This window comes from Rutidosis leptorrhynchoides, chromosome 7 (genome assembly GCF_046630445.1).
Source record: "Rutidosis leptorrhynchoides isolate AG116_Rl617_1_P2 chromosome 7, CSIRO_AGI_Rlap_v1, whole genome shotgun sequence".
Lineage (NCBI taxonomy): Eukaryota > Viridiplantae > Streptophyta > Magnoliopsida > Asterales > Asteraceae > Rutidosis > Rutidosis leptorrhynchoides.
In genome coordinates this window covers 57,821,659-57,840,113 of record NC_092339.1, presented here as the reverse complement: position 1 = coordinate 57,840,113, position 18,455 = coordinate 57,821,659, and the positions used below count along the sequence as shown (strand labels likewise).

The following is an 18,455-nucleotide window of genomic DNA, read 5'->3' as shown; positions in this document are numbered from 1 at the left end:
ATGGTTGGAATAGATTTGTTACCAATTTTCACGTAGCTAAAATGAGAAAAATTATCCAATCTTGTTTTACCCATAACTTCTTCATTTTAAATCCGTTTTGAGTGAATCAAATTGCTATGGTTTCATATTGAACTCTATTTTATGAATCTAAACAGAAAAAGTATAGGTTTATAGTCGGAAAAATAAGTTACAAGTCGTTTTTGTAAAGGTAGTCATTTCAGTCGAAAGAACGACGTCTAGATGACCATTTTAGAAAACATACTTCCACTTTGAGTTTAACCATAATTTTTAGATATAGTTTCATGTTCATAATAAAAATCATTTTCTCAGAATAACAACTTTTAAATCAAAGTTTATCATAGTTTTTAATTAACTAACCCAAAACAGCCCGCGGTATTACTACGACGGCGTAAATCCGATTTTACGGTGTTTTTCGTGTTTCCTGGTTTTAAATCATTAAGTTAGCATATCATATAGATATAGAACATGTGTTTAGTTGATTTTAAAAGTCAAGTTAGAAGGATTAACTTTTATTTGCGAACAAGTTTAGAATTAACTAAACTATGTTCTAGTGATTACAAGTTTAAACCTTCGAATAAGATAGCTTTATATGTATGAATCGAATGATGTTATGAACATCATTACTACCTCAAGTTCCTTGGATAAACCTACTGGAAATGATAAAAATAGATCTAGCTTCAAAGGATCTTTGGATGGCTTGAAAGTTCTTGAAGCAGAATCATGACACGAAAACAATTTCAAGTAAGATTTCCACTCGAAATAAGATTGTTATAGTTATAGAAATTGAATTAAAGTTTGAATATGATTATTACCTTGTATTAGAAAGATAACCTACTGTAAGTAACAAAGGTTTCTTGATCTTGGATGATTACTTGGAATGGATTTAGAAAACTTGGAAGTAAACTTGCAATCTTGGAAGTATTCTTGATTTTATGAAACTAGAACTTTTGGAATTTATGAAGAACACTTAGAACTTGAAGATAGAACTTGAGAGAGATCAATTAGATGAAGAAAATTGAAGAATGAAAGTGTTTGTAGGTGTTTTTGGTCGTTGGTGTATGGATTAGATATAAAGGATATGTAATTTTGTTTTCATGTAAATAAGTCATGAATGATTACTCACATTTTTGTAATTTTATGAGATATTTCATGCTAGTTGCCAAATGATGGTTCCCTCATGTGTTAGGTGACTCACATGAGCTGCTAAGAGCTGATCATTGGAGTGTATATACCAATAGTACATACATCTAAAAGCTGTGTATTGTACGAGTACGAATACGGGTGCATACGAGTAGAATTGTTGATGAAACTGAACGAGGATGTAATTGTAAGCATTTTTGTTAAGTAGAAGTATTTTGATAAGTGTATTGAAGTCTTTCAAAAGTGTATAAATACATATTAAAACACTACATGTATATACATTTTAACTGAGTCGTTAAGTCATCGTTAGTCGTTACATGTAAATGTTGTTTTGAAACCTTTAGGTTAACGATCTTGTTAAATGTTGTTAACCCAATGTTTATAATATCAAATGAGATTTTAAATTATTATATTATCATGATATTATCATGTATGAATATCTCTTAATATGATATATATACATTAAATGTCTTTACAACGATAATCGTTACATATATGTCTCGTTTAAAAATCATTATGTTAGTAGTCTTGTTTTTACATATGTAGTTCATTGTTAATATACTTAATGATATGTTTACTTATCATAGTATCATGTTAACTATATATATATCCATATATATGTCATCATATAGTTTTTACAAGTTTTAACGTTCGTGAATCACCGGTCAACTTGGGTGGTCAATTGTCTATATGAAACATATTTCAATTAATCAAGTCTTAACAAGTTTGATTGCTTAACATGTTGGAAACATTTAATCATGTAAATATCAATCTCAATTAATATATATAAACATGAAAAAGTTCGGGTCACTACAGCCGCCGGGGCGTTCCAACTTTTATTTTGGAAGACCATATTGTTGCGGTTCTTCCAAATAAGATATGAAGTAACCCCAAGTGACCCCTTGCCAAATTAAACCTACGTTTGCACTATCGCGAAGGAGCTCCGCTAGAGATAACCCTGTGAATACTCCACGATCCCACCATTTGAAAACACGGCACCAAATATCTTGAGCAAGTCGACAAGAGATTATCGAGTGGTCGTCCGATTCAAGGCCATCATCGCATATGGGGCATCGAACACTATGGAGATCAATTCCCCTATTGTCTAGCTCAAGCCTAACCGGGAGACGATTCAATAACGAGTGCCACACGAAGAGTTCAACCTTTTTTGGTACTAAACCGTTACGACAAGTTGCTTCACCATTGTTGTTGCTAATCCCAAGTATGCGAGCGTCTATAATTGAGGATAATTTCTTTACTGTAATTAATCCATTCGATGCAAGTGACCACTTCCAACTATCTTTTTTATCACGAACCAAATTTACATCACGAAGGAGTTGTTTGAGATCATTAAACTCGTTGAGTGTAAGCCAGTGGGTTTCCTTGTAGTGACCCGAACTTTTCCATGTTTACATATATTAAATGAAAACTATATTTACATGATTAAATGTTTCCAACATGTTAAGCAATCAAATTTGTTAAGACTTGATTATTTGAAATGAGTTTCATGTAGACAATTGACCACCCGAGTTGACCGGCGATTCACGAACGTTAAAACTTGTAAAAACTATATGATGACATATATATATGGATATATATTGTTAACATGATATTATGATAAGTAAGTATCTCACTAGGTATATTAACAATGAGTTATATACATAAAAAATGAGATTACTAAGTTAAGAAACTCAAAACGATATATATAACGATTATCATTATAACAACGCCTTACTAAATACATATGTATCATATTAAGGTATTGTTAAACTATATTTAACATGATAAAATGATAATTATATATATCATTATGTATGTTAACAATGAACTACATATGTAAAACAAGACTACTAACTTAAGAATTTCGAAACGAGGCATATATCTAACGATTATCGTTGTAACGACATTTTAATGTATATATATCATATTAAAATATATTCATACATCATAATATCATGATAATGTAATAAATTAACATCTCATTAGATATAATAAACAATGGGTTAACTACATTAAATGAGATCGTTAACTTAAAGGTTTCAAAACAACACTTACATGTAATGACTAACGATGACTTAACGACTCAGTTAAAATGTATATACATGTAGTATTTTAAGATGTATTCATACACTTTTGAAAGACTTCAAGACACATATCAAAGTACTTCTACTTATCAAAAATGCTTACAGTTGCATTCTCATTCATTTTCATCAAAAATTCTACTCGTATACACCCGTATTCGTACTTGTACAATACACAGCTTCTAGATGTATTTACTATTGGTATATACACTCCAATGATCAGCTCTTAGCAGCCCTTGTGAGTCACCATGACATGTGGGAACCATCATTTGACAACTAGCATGACTTATGAGCATGAAAACAAAAACTAGTAACCTTATATTGACAAAGCATTAGGCATTTTTTTTCCAAACAACACACACATCACATTTCTTTGATTTTCTAATCCAAATTCTCTCCATCTTAACTCTCTCTAAGCTTAAGAACATCTATAATTAAGTAATGTTGATCATCTAGGTCAATCTAGCTTCAATTACAATCAAGAAACATCATCATTCAAGAACACATCAAGAACACTTCACAAATACTTTCAAGCTTACTAGCTTACTTCCAATCTTGCAAATCCAGTTCAAGTGATCATCCAATCTCAAGAAATCTTTGTTATTTACAGTAGGTTATCTTTCTAAATCAAGGTAATACTCATATTCAAAATTTGATTCAATTTCTATAACTATAACAATCTTAATTCAAGTGATAATCTTACTTGAACTTGTTTTCATGTCATGATTCTACTTCAAGAACTTTCAAGCCATCCAAGATCCGATCAATTTTTGTCACTTCCAGTAGGTTTACCTACTAAACTTAAGGTAGTAATGATGTTCATAACATCATTCGATTCATATATATAAAACTATCTTATTCGAAGATTTGAACATGTAATCACTAGAATATAGTTTAGTTAATTCTAAACTTGTTCGCAAACAAAGTTAATCCTTCTAACTTAACTTTTAAAATCAACTAAACACATGTTTTATATCTATATGATATGCTAACTTAATGATTTAAAACATGGAAACACGAAAAACACCGTAAAACCGGACATACGCCGTCGTAGTAAAACCGGGGGCTGTTTTGGGTTAGAAAAATAAAAACTATCTTAATCTTTGAATTGGAAGTTTGTTTTCTGAAAAAATAATATTTTATATGAACATGATACTATATCCAAAAATCATGGTTAAACACAAAGTTGAAGTATGTTTTTCAAAATGGTCATCAAGATGTCGTTCTTTCGACGGAAATGACTACCTCTTTAAAAAATGACTTGTAACCTGTATTTCCGACTATAAACTTATATTTTTTTCTGTTTAGTTTCATAAATTTCAGTTCATTATGAAACCATAGCAACTTGATTCACTCAAAATGGATTTGTAACGAAGAAATGACGGGTAAAACAAAATCGAATAATTTTGCTTGTTGTAGCTACGTGAAATTTGTAACAAATCTATACAAATCATAACTTAACTAATTTATATTGTATTATACATGTATTCTAACATATATTATGTAATCTTGGGATACCATAGACATGTATACAATGTTTTACCATATCATATTGACCCATATATATATATATATATTATTTTGGAACAACCATAGACACTCTATATGCAGTAATGCTCGAGTTAGCTATACAGGGTTGAGGTTGATTCCAAAATAATATATATACTTTGAGTTGTGATCTAGCCTGAGACTTGTGTACACTGGGTCGTGGGTTGATTCGAGATAATATATATTAATTTATTTCTGTACATCTAACTGTGGACAACTAGTTGTAGATTACTAACGTTGAACTGCTAACTTAACAAACTTAAATCGTTAAAACGTAATAAAAAAATGTTGTGAATATATTTCGATCATACTTTGATATATATGTATACATTTGTTATAGGTTCGTGAATCAACCCGTGGCCAAGTCTTACTTCCTGACGAAGTAAAAATCTGTGAAAGTGACTTATAGTCCCACTTTTAAAATCTAATATTTTTGGGATGAGAATACATGCAGCTTTATAAATGTTTTACAAAATAGACACAAGTACGTGAAACTACTTTCTATGGTTAAATGATCGAAGCCGAATATGCCCCTTTTTGCTTGGTAGCCTAAGAATTAGTAAACCAGTCTACTAATTGACGTGAATCCTAAAGATAGATCTATTGGGCCCAACAAACCCCATCCGTTGTAGCGGATGCTTTAGTACTTTGAATTTATCATGTCCGAAGGATGTCCCTGAATGATGGGGATATTCTATATGCATCTTGTTAATGTCGGTTACCAGGTGTTCACCATATGAATGCTTTTTATGCAGACTGCATGATTGAAAAATGGAAATGAAAATCTTGTGGTCTATTATTATTATTTGATAATTATATAGGTTAAACCTATAACTCACCAACATTTTTGTTGACGTTTTAAGCATGTTTATTCTCAGGTGATTGTTAAGAGCTTCCGTTGTTGCATAGTAAATTAAGGACAAGATTTGGAGTCCATGCTTGTATAATATTGTTTAAAAACTGCATTCGAGAACATACTTTGTTGTAACATATTAATATTGTAAACCATTATGTAATGGTAGTGTGTAAATGTGATATTTTCAGATTATCATATCTTGGTAATCTAGGTTGTGTCCTTTAAACCTTGTCGATAAAATAAAGGCTTTGGTTTGTTTTAAAAAACGAATGCAGTCATTGAAAAACGTCTCATATAGAGGTCAAAACCTCACAAAGAAATCAATTAATATGGAACGTTTATAATCATTATGAATGGGACATTTCAGTTGGTATCCGAGCGTTGGTCTTAGAGAACCAGAAATTTGCATTAGTGTGTCTTATCGAGTTTGTTAGGATGCATTAGTGAGTCTAGACTTCGACCGTGTTTTCTTTAAAAACGATTGCTTAACACTTTTTGTTGGAAACTACAAATTGTTAACATGTAAATATTATGTGATGATATATTAATCTCTTAACGTGTTTGATATTGTGTGATAGATGTCTACCTATAGTACGAATCCCATCGACTCAACTAATAATAATGAAGAGTCGAATATATATTGGGAAGATTCACAAATTCCCGAAGAGGAACCGGAAGAGCAGGAACCGGAAGAAGAGGAACCGGAAGAAGAGGAACCAGAAGAAGAGGAACTGGAAGAAGAGGTTCCGGAGGAGGAAATATTAGGAACCACAGAAAAATAGTTAAATAAAAGAACATCCTCAACCAACGGACCAAAGTTAATAATGGTCAATGGTGTTTCCGCCGAGGAAACAAAATATTGGGAAAATTACCAATTCTCTGATGAATCGGATCCCGATGAGGATTCCGATGATGTTATAGAAATTATCTCGACCCAATTTGAAAAAGGAAAAGAATATAATAAGGAAAAAGGCATCAAAATAGAGAAACCTAATTCCAACCCCGATGAACTCTACGTTAACATGAAATACCCTGATGGGGTGTACCGTAAACACCCGTATTTCTTAAACTTTCACTATAACCCGGAAACATCTAAGCCACCAGGTTTTTCTAAACCATTTGTGAAAACGACGACTCGCATTAGAGGAGCACCATATATCCCTAGGAAGTTAGCAAAATGAACCAAGTCCGAAGAAGAAGAAACCAGTGGTTCAGATTAGAGGGTTGTAATCATGTTGTGTAATATATGTATTGTAGTATGCTTGTACTTTTATGTTCTATGTATAAATTGCTTGTATTGTCTGTTAATTATCTTTTACGAATCTAATCCTTGTCTATTTTACAGTATAAAAACACAAAATGGACGTTAAGGATAGATGACCGAAGATTTTAGAAGACCTACCAGGGGATATGATTGATGAAATCTTGTCTAGAGTCGGTCAGAATTCATCGGCACAACTATTTATGGCGAAATTAGTTTGTCAAACATTTGAAAGATGTTCCAAGAATGCTTTAGTTAATAAAAGGTTTTCCTTTGATAGATGGGGTATATCACATTGGGGAGACCATAAGTTACGCCGTGTTTTCTTTAATGCATTGAATGCGGGGAACCCAGATGTAATTTTACGCTACGGGTTGAGAGCCTATTTTGACTCTACCTATCCCAACTTAGGACTTCGTTCTTTAGAAAGAGCTTCAAACATGCAACATAAAGAAGCATGTTATGTCTACGGGTTAGTAATGTTCGCTTCTCACCAAATTGAGAAAAAGAACATAGGATTGTAACTACTAAATAAAACATTCCCACAAGTGACGGATTCAGTAGTTGGGGTGAGAAATAAGGTTTTTAGATTATTACTGGGCTGTTGGGCATTATGTAACCCCCGTCCTTTTGAAAACATTACTACATGCTGTCATGTCAATGGCCACAACGATTATGTTCCACAAGACCAAGGATGGGAGATAGTATTAATAAAACCAGAATGCATGAATTGTTTCTGGACCTATGAATTACGTGTTTTTATTGCCCTTGCTGAACGACTTGCGTATTAACTAGAACTGTCTTCTACCTTGTATCAAAGTTATTGTGTGCTATATTTCATGCTATATGTATAATAGCGGTATTGTAAGTTTGTAATATTGTATAAAAGTTTGAACGTGAAATATTATTATCAGTTTTTCATATAGAATTGTAGTAGTTGAAATTGTATATTAGCTACTAAGTATGAACTTAACGGGTAGGTACTACCCGTATTAAAACTTATAAAACGCTAATATGAAGAAAAAGATTTTATAAATGAGTTCATATTATGCTACGAAATACTATTGACTACTCTTAATATTCTATATGATTAACTTAATTCTTTTGGCTATTTTTGAAGGAAATGGCACCGACTACTCGTCAGAACTTGAACATGAACGAGGAAGACTTCTATGTTTTTCTTGCTGCCAACATAGCCACAGTACAGGCTGCAATGCAAAATAACAATAATAACTCTGAATCTAGCAATACAACTAACGCCACTAGAAATCGTGTAGGATGCTCCTTCAAAAAATTTACTGCCTGCAAACCTTCGGAATTTGATGAAACCGAAGGACCAATCGGATTGAAACGGTGGACCGAGAAGGTCGAATCGATGTTTGCCATAAGTAAATGTACTGAAGAAGATAGGGTGAAGTACGCCACGCATACCTTCACAGGTACTGCATTAACATGGTGGAATACCTATCTAGAACAAGTGGGACAAGATGCTGCTTACACACTACCGTGGTCAGCATTCAAGCACTTGATGAACGAGCAGTATCGTCCCAGAAATGAGGTCAATAAGCTTAAGGTAGAGCTTAGAGGATTACGAACGCAAGGTTTCGACATTACCACATATGAACGACGATTCACAGAGTTGTGCCTATTGTGTCCAAGAGCGTTCGAAGATGAAGAAGAGAAAATCGATGCATTTGTAAAAGGGTTACCAGAAAGGATTTAAGAAGATATAAGTTCACACGAGCCCGCCTCCATACAAAAATCAAGTCGAATGGCTCATAAACTCATAAATCAAATTGAGGAAAGAATTAAAGAGCAGGCGGCCGAAGAAGCCAACACAAAACAAGTCAAGAGAAAGTGGGAAGAAAACAGTGACAAGAGTCACCAACACAACAGTAACAATCACCTCAACAATCATCACAACAATAATCACAATTTCAATCGCACCATTTATCGCAACAACAAACGCCCCAACAACAACAATAACCAATACAACAATCGTCCCAACAACAATAACAACCGCAACAACAACAATTCCTATAACAACAAGAATCAGAATCAGCCATGCCAAAGGTGTGAGGAGTCCCACCAGAATGGGTTCTGCACAACATTTTGCACCAAGTGTAAAATAAATGGCCATAGTGCGGCGAAATGTGAGGTCTACGGTCCAGTGAATAACAGAATTAAAAAAACAAATAATGTCGGAACAAATAACGCCGCCATAGTTTGTTTTGGATGTGGAAAACCGGGCCACTTTAGTAGAAATTGCCCGAATCAGGGGAATACTAATGGACAGTGCCGCGGAAGAGTTATCAAAATTAATACAGCAGAAGCGCAGGAAGACCCGGAGCTTGTTATGGGAACGTTTCTTATTGACAATAAATCTGCTTATGTTTTATTTGATTCGGGTGCGGATAGAAGCTATATGAGTAGAGATTTTTGTGCTAAACTAAGTTGTCCACTGACGCCTTTGGATAATAAATTTTTACTCGAATTAGCAAACGGTAAATTAATTACATCAGATAATATATGTCGAAATTGAGAAATTAAACTGGTTAGCAAAACGTTTAAGATTGATTTGATACCAGTAGAGTTAGGGAGTTTTGATGTGATAATCGGCATGGACTGGTTGAAAAGAGAGAGAGAGCATAAATCATATGTTACAAAAATGCAATTCGCATTGTATGAGAAAAAGGAAAACCCTTAATGGTGTACGGAGAAAAGAGCAACGCGAAGCTAAATCTTATTAGTAATTTGAAGGCGCAAAAACTAATAAGAAAAGGTTGCTATGCCGTTCTAGCACACATCGAAGAAGTCAAACCCGAAGAAAAGAACACCAATGATGTTCCCGTCGCAAAAGAATTTCCCGATGTATTTTCGAAAGAATTACCGGGACTACCTCCTCACCGATCTGTTGAATTTTAAATAGATCTCGTATCAGAAGCTGCACCAATAGCTCGTGCTCCATACAGACTCGCACCCAGCGAAATGAAAGAACTCCAAATCCAATTACAAGAACTTTTAGAGCGTGGTTTCGTACGACCAAGTACATCACCATGGGGAGCTCCTGTTTTGTTTGTCAAAAAGAAGGATGGTACATTCAGGTTGTGTATCGACTACCGAGAGTTGAACAAACTTACCATCAAGAATAGTTACTCACTACCGAGAATCGACGACTTATTTAATCAACTACAAGGATCGTCAGTTTATTCGAAGATTGAATTACGTTCTGGGTATCGTCAAATGCGGGTGAAGGAGGATGATATTCCGAAGACTGCTTTCAGAACGCGTTACGGTCATTACGAGTTTATGGTTATGCCGTTTGGGTTGACTAACGCACCAACTGTGTTCATGGACCTCATGAACCGAGTGTGTGGACCATACATTGACAAGTTTGTCATTTTTTTCATGGATGACATACTTATTTACTCAAAGAATGATCAAGAGCATGAAGAACATTTGAGAAAAGTGCTAGAGTTGTTGAGGAAAGAAAAACTGTACGCTAAGTTTTCAAAGTGTGCATTTTGGTTGGAGGAAGGTCAATTCTTCGGTCCATAGTGAACAAAGAAGGTATTCAAGTGGATCCGGCAAAGATTGAAACCGCTGAAAAGTGGAAAACCCCAAAAACTCCGAAACATATATGCTAATTTTAGGACTGGCTGGTTACTACAGAAGGTTCATCCAAGATTTTTCAAAAATAGCAAAACCCTTGACTGCATTAACGCATAAAGGGAAGAAATTTGAATGGAAGGATGAGCAGGAGAAAGCGTTTCAATTGTTGAAGAAAAAGTTAACTACGACACCTATATTGTCATTGCCCGAAGGGAATGATGATTTTGTGATATATTGTGACGCCTCAAACCAAGGCCTCAGTTGTGTATTAATGCAACGAACGAAGGTAATTGCTTATGCGTCTAGACAATTGATGATTCATGAGCAGAATTATACGACACATGATTTAGAATTAGGAGCGGTTGTTTTTGCATTAAAGACTTGGAGGCACTACTTATATGGGGTCAAAAGTATTATATATACCGACCACAAAAGTCTCCAACATATATTTAATCAGAAGCAACTGAATATGAGACAGCGCAGGTGGATTGAGTTGTTGAATTATTACGATTTTGAGATTCGTTACCACCCGGGGAAGGCGAATGTGATAGCCGATGCTTTGAGTAGAAAGGACAGAGAACCTATGCGGGTAAAAGCTATGAATATAATTATTCGTATTAACCTTACTTCTCAAATAAAGGAGGCGCAACAAGGAGTTTTAAAAGAGGGAAATTTGAAGAGTGAAATACCCAAAGGTTCGGAGAAACATCTTAATATTAGGGAAGATCGAACCCGGTATAGGGATGAAAGAATTTGGGTACCAAAGTTTGGAGATGTGAGAGAAATGGTACTTAAGGAAGCATATAAGACCAGATATTCAATACATCCTAGAGTGGGAAAGATGTACAAAGATCTCAAGAAACACTTTTGGTGGCCGGGTATGAAAGCCGATATTGCTAAATACGTAGGAGAATGTTTGACGTGTTCTAAAGTCTAAGCTGAACATCAGAAACCATCGAGTCTACTTCAACAACCTGAAATCCCAGAATGGAAATGGGAAAACATTACCATGGATTTCATTACTAAATTGCCAAGGACTGCAAGTGGTTATGATACTATTTGGGTAATAGTCGATCGTCTTACCAAATCAGCACACTTTTTGCCAATGAGAGAAGATGATAAAATGGAGAAGTTGGCTCGATTATATTTAAAGGAAGTTGTCTCCAGACATGGAATGCCAATCTCTATTATCTCTGATAGGGATGGCAGATTTGTTTCAAGGTTTTGGCAGACACTGCAATAAGCATTGGGGACTTGTCTAGACATGAGTACTGCTTATCATCCACAAACTGATGGGCAAAGTGAAAGGACGATACAGACCCTTGAAGACATGCTACGAGCATGTGTTATTGATTTCGGAAACAGTTGGGATCGACACCTACCATTAGCAGAATTTTCCTACAACAACAGTTATCATTCGAGTATTGAGATGGTGCCATTTGAAGCACTTTATGGTAGAAAGTGTAGGTCTACGATTTGTTAGAGTGAAGTGAGGGATAGACTGATTATGGGTCCAGAAATCATTCAAGAAACCACAAAGAAAATCATCCAAATTCAACAACGGTTGAAAACCGCCCAAAGTCGACAAAAGAGCTACGCGGACATTAGAAGAAAAGATATAGAATTTGAAATTAGAGAAATGGTCATGCTTAAGGTTTCACCTTGGAAAGGTGTTGTTCAAATTGGTAAACGGGGGAAACTAAATCCAAGGTACATTAGACCATTCAAGATAATAGATCGTGTCGGACCAGTAGCTTACCGACTTGACTTACCTCAACAACTCGCTGGGGTACATAACACTTTTCATGTATCGAATCTGAAGAAATGTTTTGCTAAAGAAGATCTCACCATTCCATTAGACGAAATCCAAATCAATGAAAAACTTCAATTCATTGAAGAACCCGTCGAAATAATGGATCGTGAGGTTAAAAGACTTAAGCAAAATAAAATACCAATTGTTAAGGTTCGATGGAATGCTCGTAGAGGACCCGAGTTCACCTGGGAGCGTAAAGATCAAATGAAGCTGAAATACCCGCACCTATTTCCAGAAGATGCGTCAACACCTCCAACTGCTTAAACATTTCGGGACGAAATTTATTTAACGGGTAGGTACTGTAGTGACCCGAACTTTTCCATGTTTACATATATTAAATGAAATCTATATTTACATGATTAAATATTTCCAACATGTTAAGCAATCAAATTTGTTAAGACTTGATTATTTGAAATGAGTTTCATGTAGACAATTGACCACCCGAGTTGACCGACGATTCACGAACGTTAAAACTTGTAAAAACTGTATGATGATATATATATGGATATATATATATAGTTAACATGATATTATGATAAGTAAGTATCTCACTAGGTATATTAACAATGAGTTATATACATAAAAAATGAGATTACTAAGTTAAGAAACTCGAAACGATATATATAACGATTATCGTTATAACAACGCCTTACTAAATACATATGTATCATATTAAGGTATTGTTACACTATATTTAACATGATAAAATGATAATTATATATATCATTATGTATGTTAACAATGAACTACATATGTAAAACAAGACTACTAACTTAAGAATTTCGAAACGAGGCATATATCTAACGATTATCGTTGTAACGACATTTTAATGTATATATATCATATTAAGATATATTCATACATCATAATATCATGATAATGTAATAATTTAACATCTCATTAGATATAATAAACAATGGGTTAACTACATTAAATGAGATCGTTAACTTAAAGGTTTCAAAACAACACTTACATGTAACGACTAACGATGACTTAACGACTCAGTTAAAATTTATATACATGTAGTATTTTAAGATGTATTCATACACTTTTGAAAGACTTCAAGACACATATCAAAGTACTTCTACTTATCAAAAATGCTTACAGTTGCATTCTCATTCATTTTCATTAAAAATTCTAGTCGTATACACCCGTATTCTTACTCGTACAATACACAGCTTCTAGATGTATTTACTATTGGTATATACAATCCAATGATCAGCTCTTAGCAGCCCTTGTGAATCACCAAGATATGTGGGAACCATCATTTGACAACTAGCATGACTTATGAGCATGAAAACAAAAACTAGTAACCTTATATTGACAAAGCATTAGGCATTTTTTTCCAAACAACACACACATCACATTTCTTTGATTTTCTAATCCAAATTCTCTCCATATTAACTCTCTCTAAGCTTAAGAACGTCTATACTTCAGTAATATTGATCATCTAGGTCATTCTAGCTTCAATTACAATCAAGAAACATCATCATTCAAGAACACATCAAGAACACTTCACAAATACTTTCAAGCTTACTAGCTTACTTCCAATCTTGCAAATCCATTTCAAGTGATCATCCAATCTCAAGAAATCTTTGTTATTTATAGTAGGTTATCTTTATAAATCAAGGTAATACTCATATTCAAACTTTGATTCCATTTCTATAACTATAACAATCTTAATTCAAGTGATAATCTTACTTGAACTTATTTTCATGTCATGATTCTACTTCAAGAACTTTCAAGCCATCCAAGATCCTTTGAAGCTAGATTAATTTTTGTCACTTCCAGTAGGTTTACCTACTAAACTTGAGGTAGTAATAATGTTCATAACATCATTCTATTCATATATATAAACTATCTTATTCGAAGATTTGAACATGTAATCTCTAGAATATAGTTTAGTTAATTCTAAACTTGTTCGCAAATAAAGTTAATCCTTCTAACTTAACTTTTAAAATCAACTAAACACATGTTCTATATCTATATGATATGCTAACTTAATGATTTAAAATCTGAAAACACAAAAAACACCGTAAAACCGGACATACGCCGTCGTAGTGAAACCGGGGGCTGTTTTGGGTTAGAAAAAATAAAAACTATCTTAATCTTTGAATTGGAAGTTTGTTTTCTGGAAAAATAATATTTCATATGAACATGATACTATATCCAAAAATCATGGTTCAACACAAAGTTGAAGTATGTTTTTCAAAATGGTCATCAAGATGTCGTTCTTTCGACGGAAATGACTACCTCTTTAAAAATGACTTGTAACCTGTATTTCCGACTATAAACTTATACTTTTTCCGTTTAGTTTCATAAATTTTAGTTCATTATGAAACCATAGCAACTTGATTCACTCAAAACAGATTTGTAACGAAGAAATGACAGGTAAAACAAAATCGAATAATTTTGCTTGTTGTAGCTACGTGAAATTTGTAACAAATCTATACAAATCATAACTTAACTAACTTATATTGTATTATACATGTATTCTAACATATATTATGTAATCTTGGGATACCATAGACACGTATACAATGTTTTGACATATCATATCGACCCATCTATATATATTATTTAGGAACAACCATAGACACTCTATATGCAGTAATGCTCGAGTTAGCTATATAGGGGTTGATGTTGATTCCAAAATAATATATATACTTTGAGTTGTGATCTAGCCTGAGACTTGTATACACTGGGTCGTGAATTGATTCGAGATAATATATATTGATTTATTTCTGTACATCTAACTCTGGACAACTAGTTGTAGATTACTAACGTTGAACTGCTAACTTAACAAACTCAAATCGTTAAAACGTAATAACAAAATGTTGTGAATATATATCGATCATACTTTGATATATATGTATACATTTGTTATAGGTTCGTGAATCAACCCGTGGCCATGTCTTACTTCCCGACGAAGTAAAAATCTGTGAAAGTGAGTTATAGTCTCACTTTTAAAATCTAATATTTTTGGGATGAGAATACATGCAGCTTCATAAATGTTTTACAAAATAGACACAAGTACGTGAAACTACTTTCTATGGTTGAATGATCGAAGCCGAATATGCCCCTTTTTGCTTGGTAGCCTAAGAATTAGTAAACCAGTCTACTAATTGACGCGAATCATAAAGATAGATCTATTAGGCCCAACAAACCCCATCCGTTGTAGCGGATGCTTTAGTACTTCGAATTTATCATGTTTGAAGGATGTCCCAAAATGATGGGGATATTATATATGCATCTTGTTAATGTCGGTTACCAGGTGTTCACCATATGAATGATTTTTATGCAGATTGCATGTTATTGAAAAATGGAAATGAAAATCTTGTGGTCTATTATTATGATTTGATAATTATATAGGTTAAACCTATAACTCACCAACATTTTTGTTGACGTTTTAAGCATGTTTATTCTCAGGTGATTGTTAAGAGCTTCCGCTGTTGCATACTAAATTAAGGACAAGATTTGGAGTCCATGCTTGTATAATATTGTTTAAAAACTGCATTCGAGAACATACTTTGTTGTAATATATTAATATTGTAAACCATTATGTAATGGTAGTCTGTAAGTGTGATATTTTCAGATTATCATATCTTGGTAATCTAGGTTGTGTCCTTTAAACCTTGTCGATAAAATAAAGGCTATGGTTTGTTTTAAAAAACGAATGCAGTCATTGAAAAACGTCTCATATAGAGGTCAAAACCTCGCAAAGAAATCAATTAATATGGAATGTTTATAATCATTATGAACGGGACATTTCATTCCTGAACCATTCCCAGGTAATATGATCAGCAACCCCCAGACTGACCAAAGCATTTACAGCAGTTTGACGATGATCCAAGCTAGAAATTGAAGAAAGAGATCGAGCAGTAGCATTCATGTGAACCAAATCAGTATGCGATTGAAAAACAACAACATTAGAATAGACCTGATGAGCAGACGGAGCCTGATGAGCATTCGAAGAGGGGACCTGGGGAGCAGAAACATTGATCGAGGAAGAAGGGTCTAACCGAGCTTTGACTGACACGCTTTTGTTGCTCTCCAACCTATATAATCTTGGAAAAATTTCGCGAAATTTATTGGAGCCGCACCAACAATCATCCCAAAAGGAAACGGATCCTCCATCACCAATGACCTTCACGAATGAGTCGTTGAATTGAACCTCCAAATCTTCTATATGTTTTCCTACACGTACAATATTATCCCAAACACCTAGCGAGGTATGTTGAGGATTCTCAACATTCACCACTAGGCTACCATTAGTACCATACAAGCTATGAATGACTTTAACCCATAGGGAATCAGTTTCGGTTTTAAACCTCCACCACCATTTCCTTAACAAGGCTAAATTTTTGCTTTTAAGACTCCCAATGTTAAGGCCCCCCGCCCCGTAAGGAGAAATGACTTTTTCCCATTTAACCCAAGACATTTTGTTTCCCGAAAAATCCCCACCCCAAAAGAAAACACGTCTCATACTCTCAAGTAATTTGGTGACACTCGATGGGGCACGAAAGAGCGAAAAGTAATACAATGGTAGAATACTTAGAACCGATTTAACGAGAACTAATCGACCACCAAAAAACATCAAACGCATTTTCCAATCCGAAAGTCGGATTTTGAATTTATCTATCACCGGTTGCCAAGCCGTAACATTACTCATTTTAGTGCCTATAGGAAGACCAAGATACATGAAAGGAAGTTTCCCGGCTTTACAACCCATTCTGAATGCCATATTCTCCACATCTTCAAATGGAACCCCAACACCATAGATGAAACTCTTGTGGAAGTTCGCTTTGAGACCTGAAGAAAGTTCAAAGCATTTGAGAATGTTAATGAGATTTAGTGCATTGTTTCTATTCCAATTCCCGAAAAAGATAGTGTCATCGGCATACTGAAGATGTGATATGAGTACTTTATCCCGACCTACCTCGATACCATTAAAAAGATTTTTATCCACTGCTGATTTAGCAAGAATGTTCAAACCTTCCGCATCTATGATAAAGAGAAAGGGAGATAGGGGGTCTCCTTGACGAACACCCTTACCCAATGAAAATTCACGAGTTAGAGAACCATTAACTAGCACCGAGACCATGACGGATTTTAGACATGACATAATCCACCCCCTCCATATTTCACCAAAACCCATGCAACGCATCACCTCCATCAAGTAATCCCAATTAAGGCAGTCGAAGGCCTTCTCGAAGTCAACCTTAAAAATAAATCCTTTTTTGCTTGCTTGACTTGATAAACCCTAGTGTTTCATTTGCAATGAGAGCTCCGTCTAAAATGAATCTTCATTTCAAGAAATCAGACTGTTTAGAATCGATAAGATCAGGCACTGCCCTTTGAATCCTATTTGACAGGATTTTTGCGAAAATTTTGTAGTAACTACTGATTAAACTTATAGGACGATAATCACCAAGACTCATCGGATACGCCTTTTTTGGAACAAGGGTTATGAAAGAGGCATTGCAACCTCGTGAAAATTCCCCCTTATCCCCAAACCATTGGATTGCCGCCATTAAATCTAATTTGACAATATCTCAAAATTTTTTGAAGAACAACATATTGTAACCATCCGGGCCTGGCGCTTTTGAACTACCACAATCATGTATAGCTTCAAAAATTTTGTTCTCAACAAAAGGAGCTTCTAGAGCTGTGGATGTCTCGTGATTTAAAGTTGGATAACGAAGACCTTCCATGCTAGGTCTCTCAACAGTGGTATTTTCAAAGATATTCGAAAAATGCTTAAACACTGCTTCTTTTATCACGTGTGGTTCCTCCACCCAAATCTCATTAACCGAGATCCCCCTTATGTTATTCTTCGCATACCTTCGCCGAAGTAACGCGTGGAAGTACCTAATATTGTCATCGCTTTCCAAGATCCAACGTACACGGGCTTTCTGTTTTAACATATTCGTCTTCATTCTTTCTTTCTCTAACCACTTTTTCCTTGCATCTTCCCAATTTTTTCTCTCATCATCCGAAAGTGGAGCAATCTCAGCCTTGTGCTCGAGATTGGTAGCAATCGACTTGAAGGTTTCAATGTCACCATCAATTTGACCGAAAGACATACTACACTTATCTTTTAGCCGGGATTTCAATTTTTTC

General features: G+C 34.5%; 1 protein-coding gene across 1 annotated transcript; it reads right to left on the bottom strand.

The window, feature by feature from the left end:
- Positions 1 to 1,997: 1,997 nt before the first annotated feature.
- On the bottom strand, positions 1,998 to 17,508 carry LOC139859268 (uncharacterized). The gene is made up of 2 exons (XM_071848064.1): positions 16,115 to 17,508; positions 1,998 to 2,559 (listed from the first exon to the last, which is right to left on the bottom strand). Exons 1-2 carry the CDS (start codon positions 17,506 to 17,508, stop codon positions 1,998 to 2,000), a joined length of 1,956 nt encoding a protein of 651 aa, XP_071704165.1.
- Between the last annotated feature and the right edge of the window lie 947 nt (positions 17,509 to 18,455).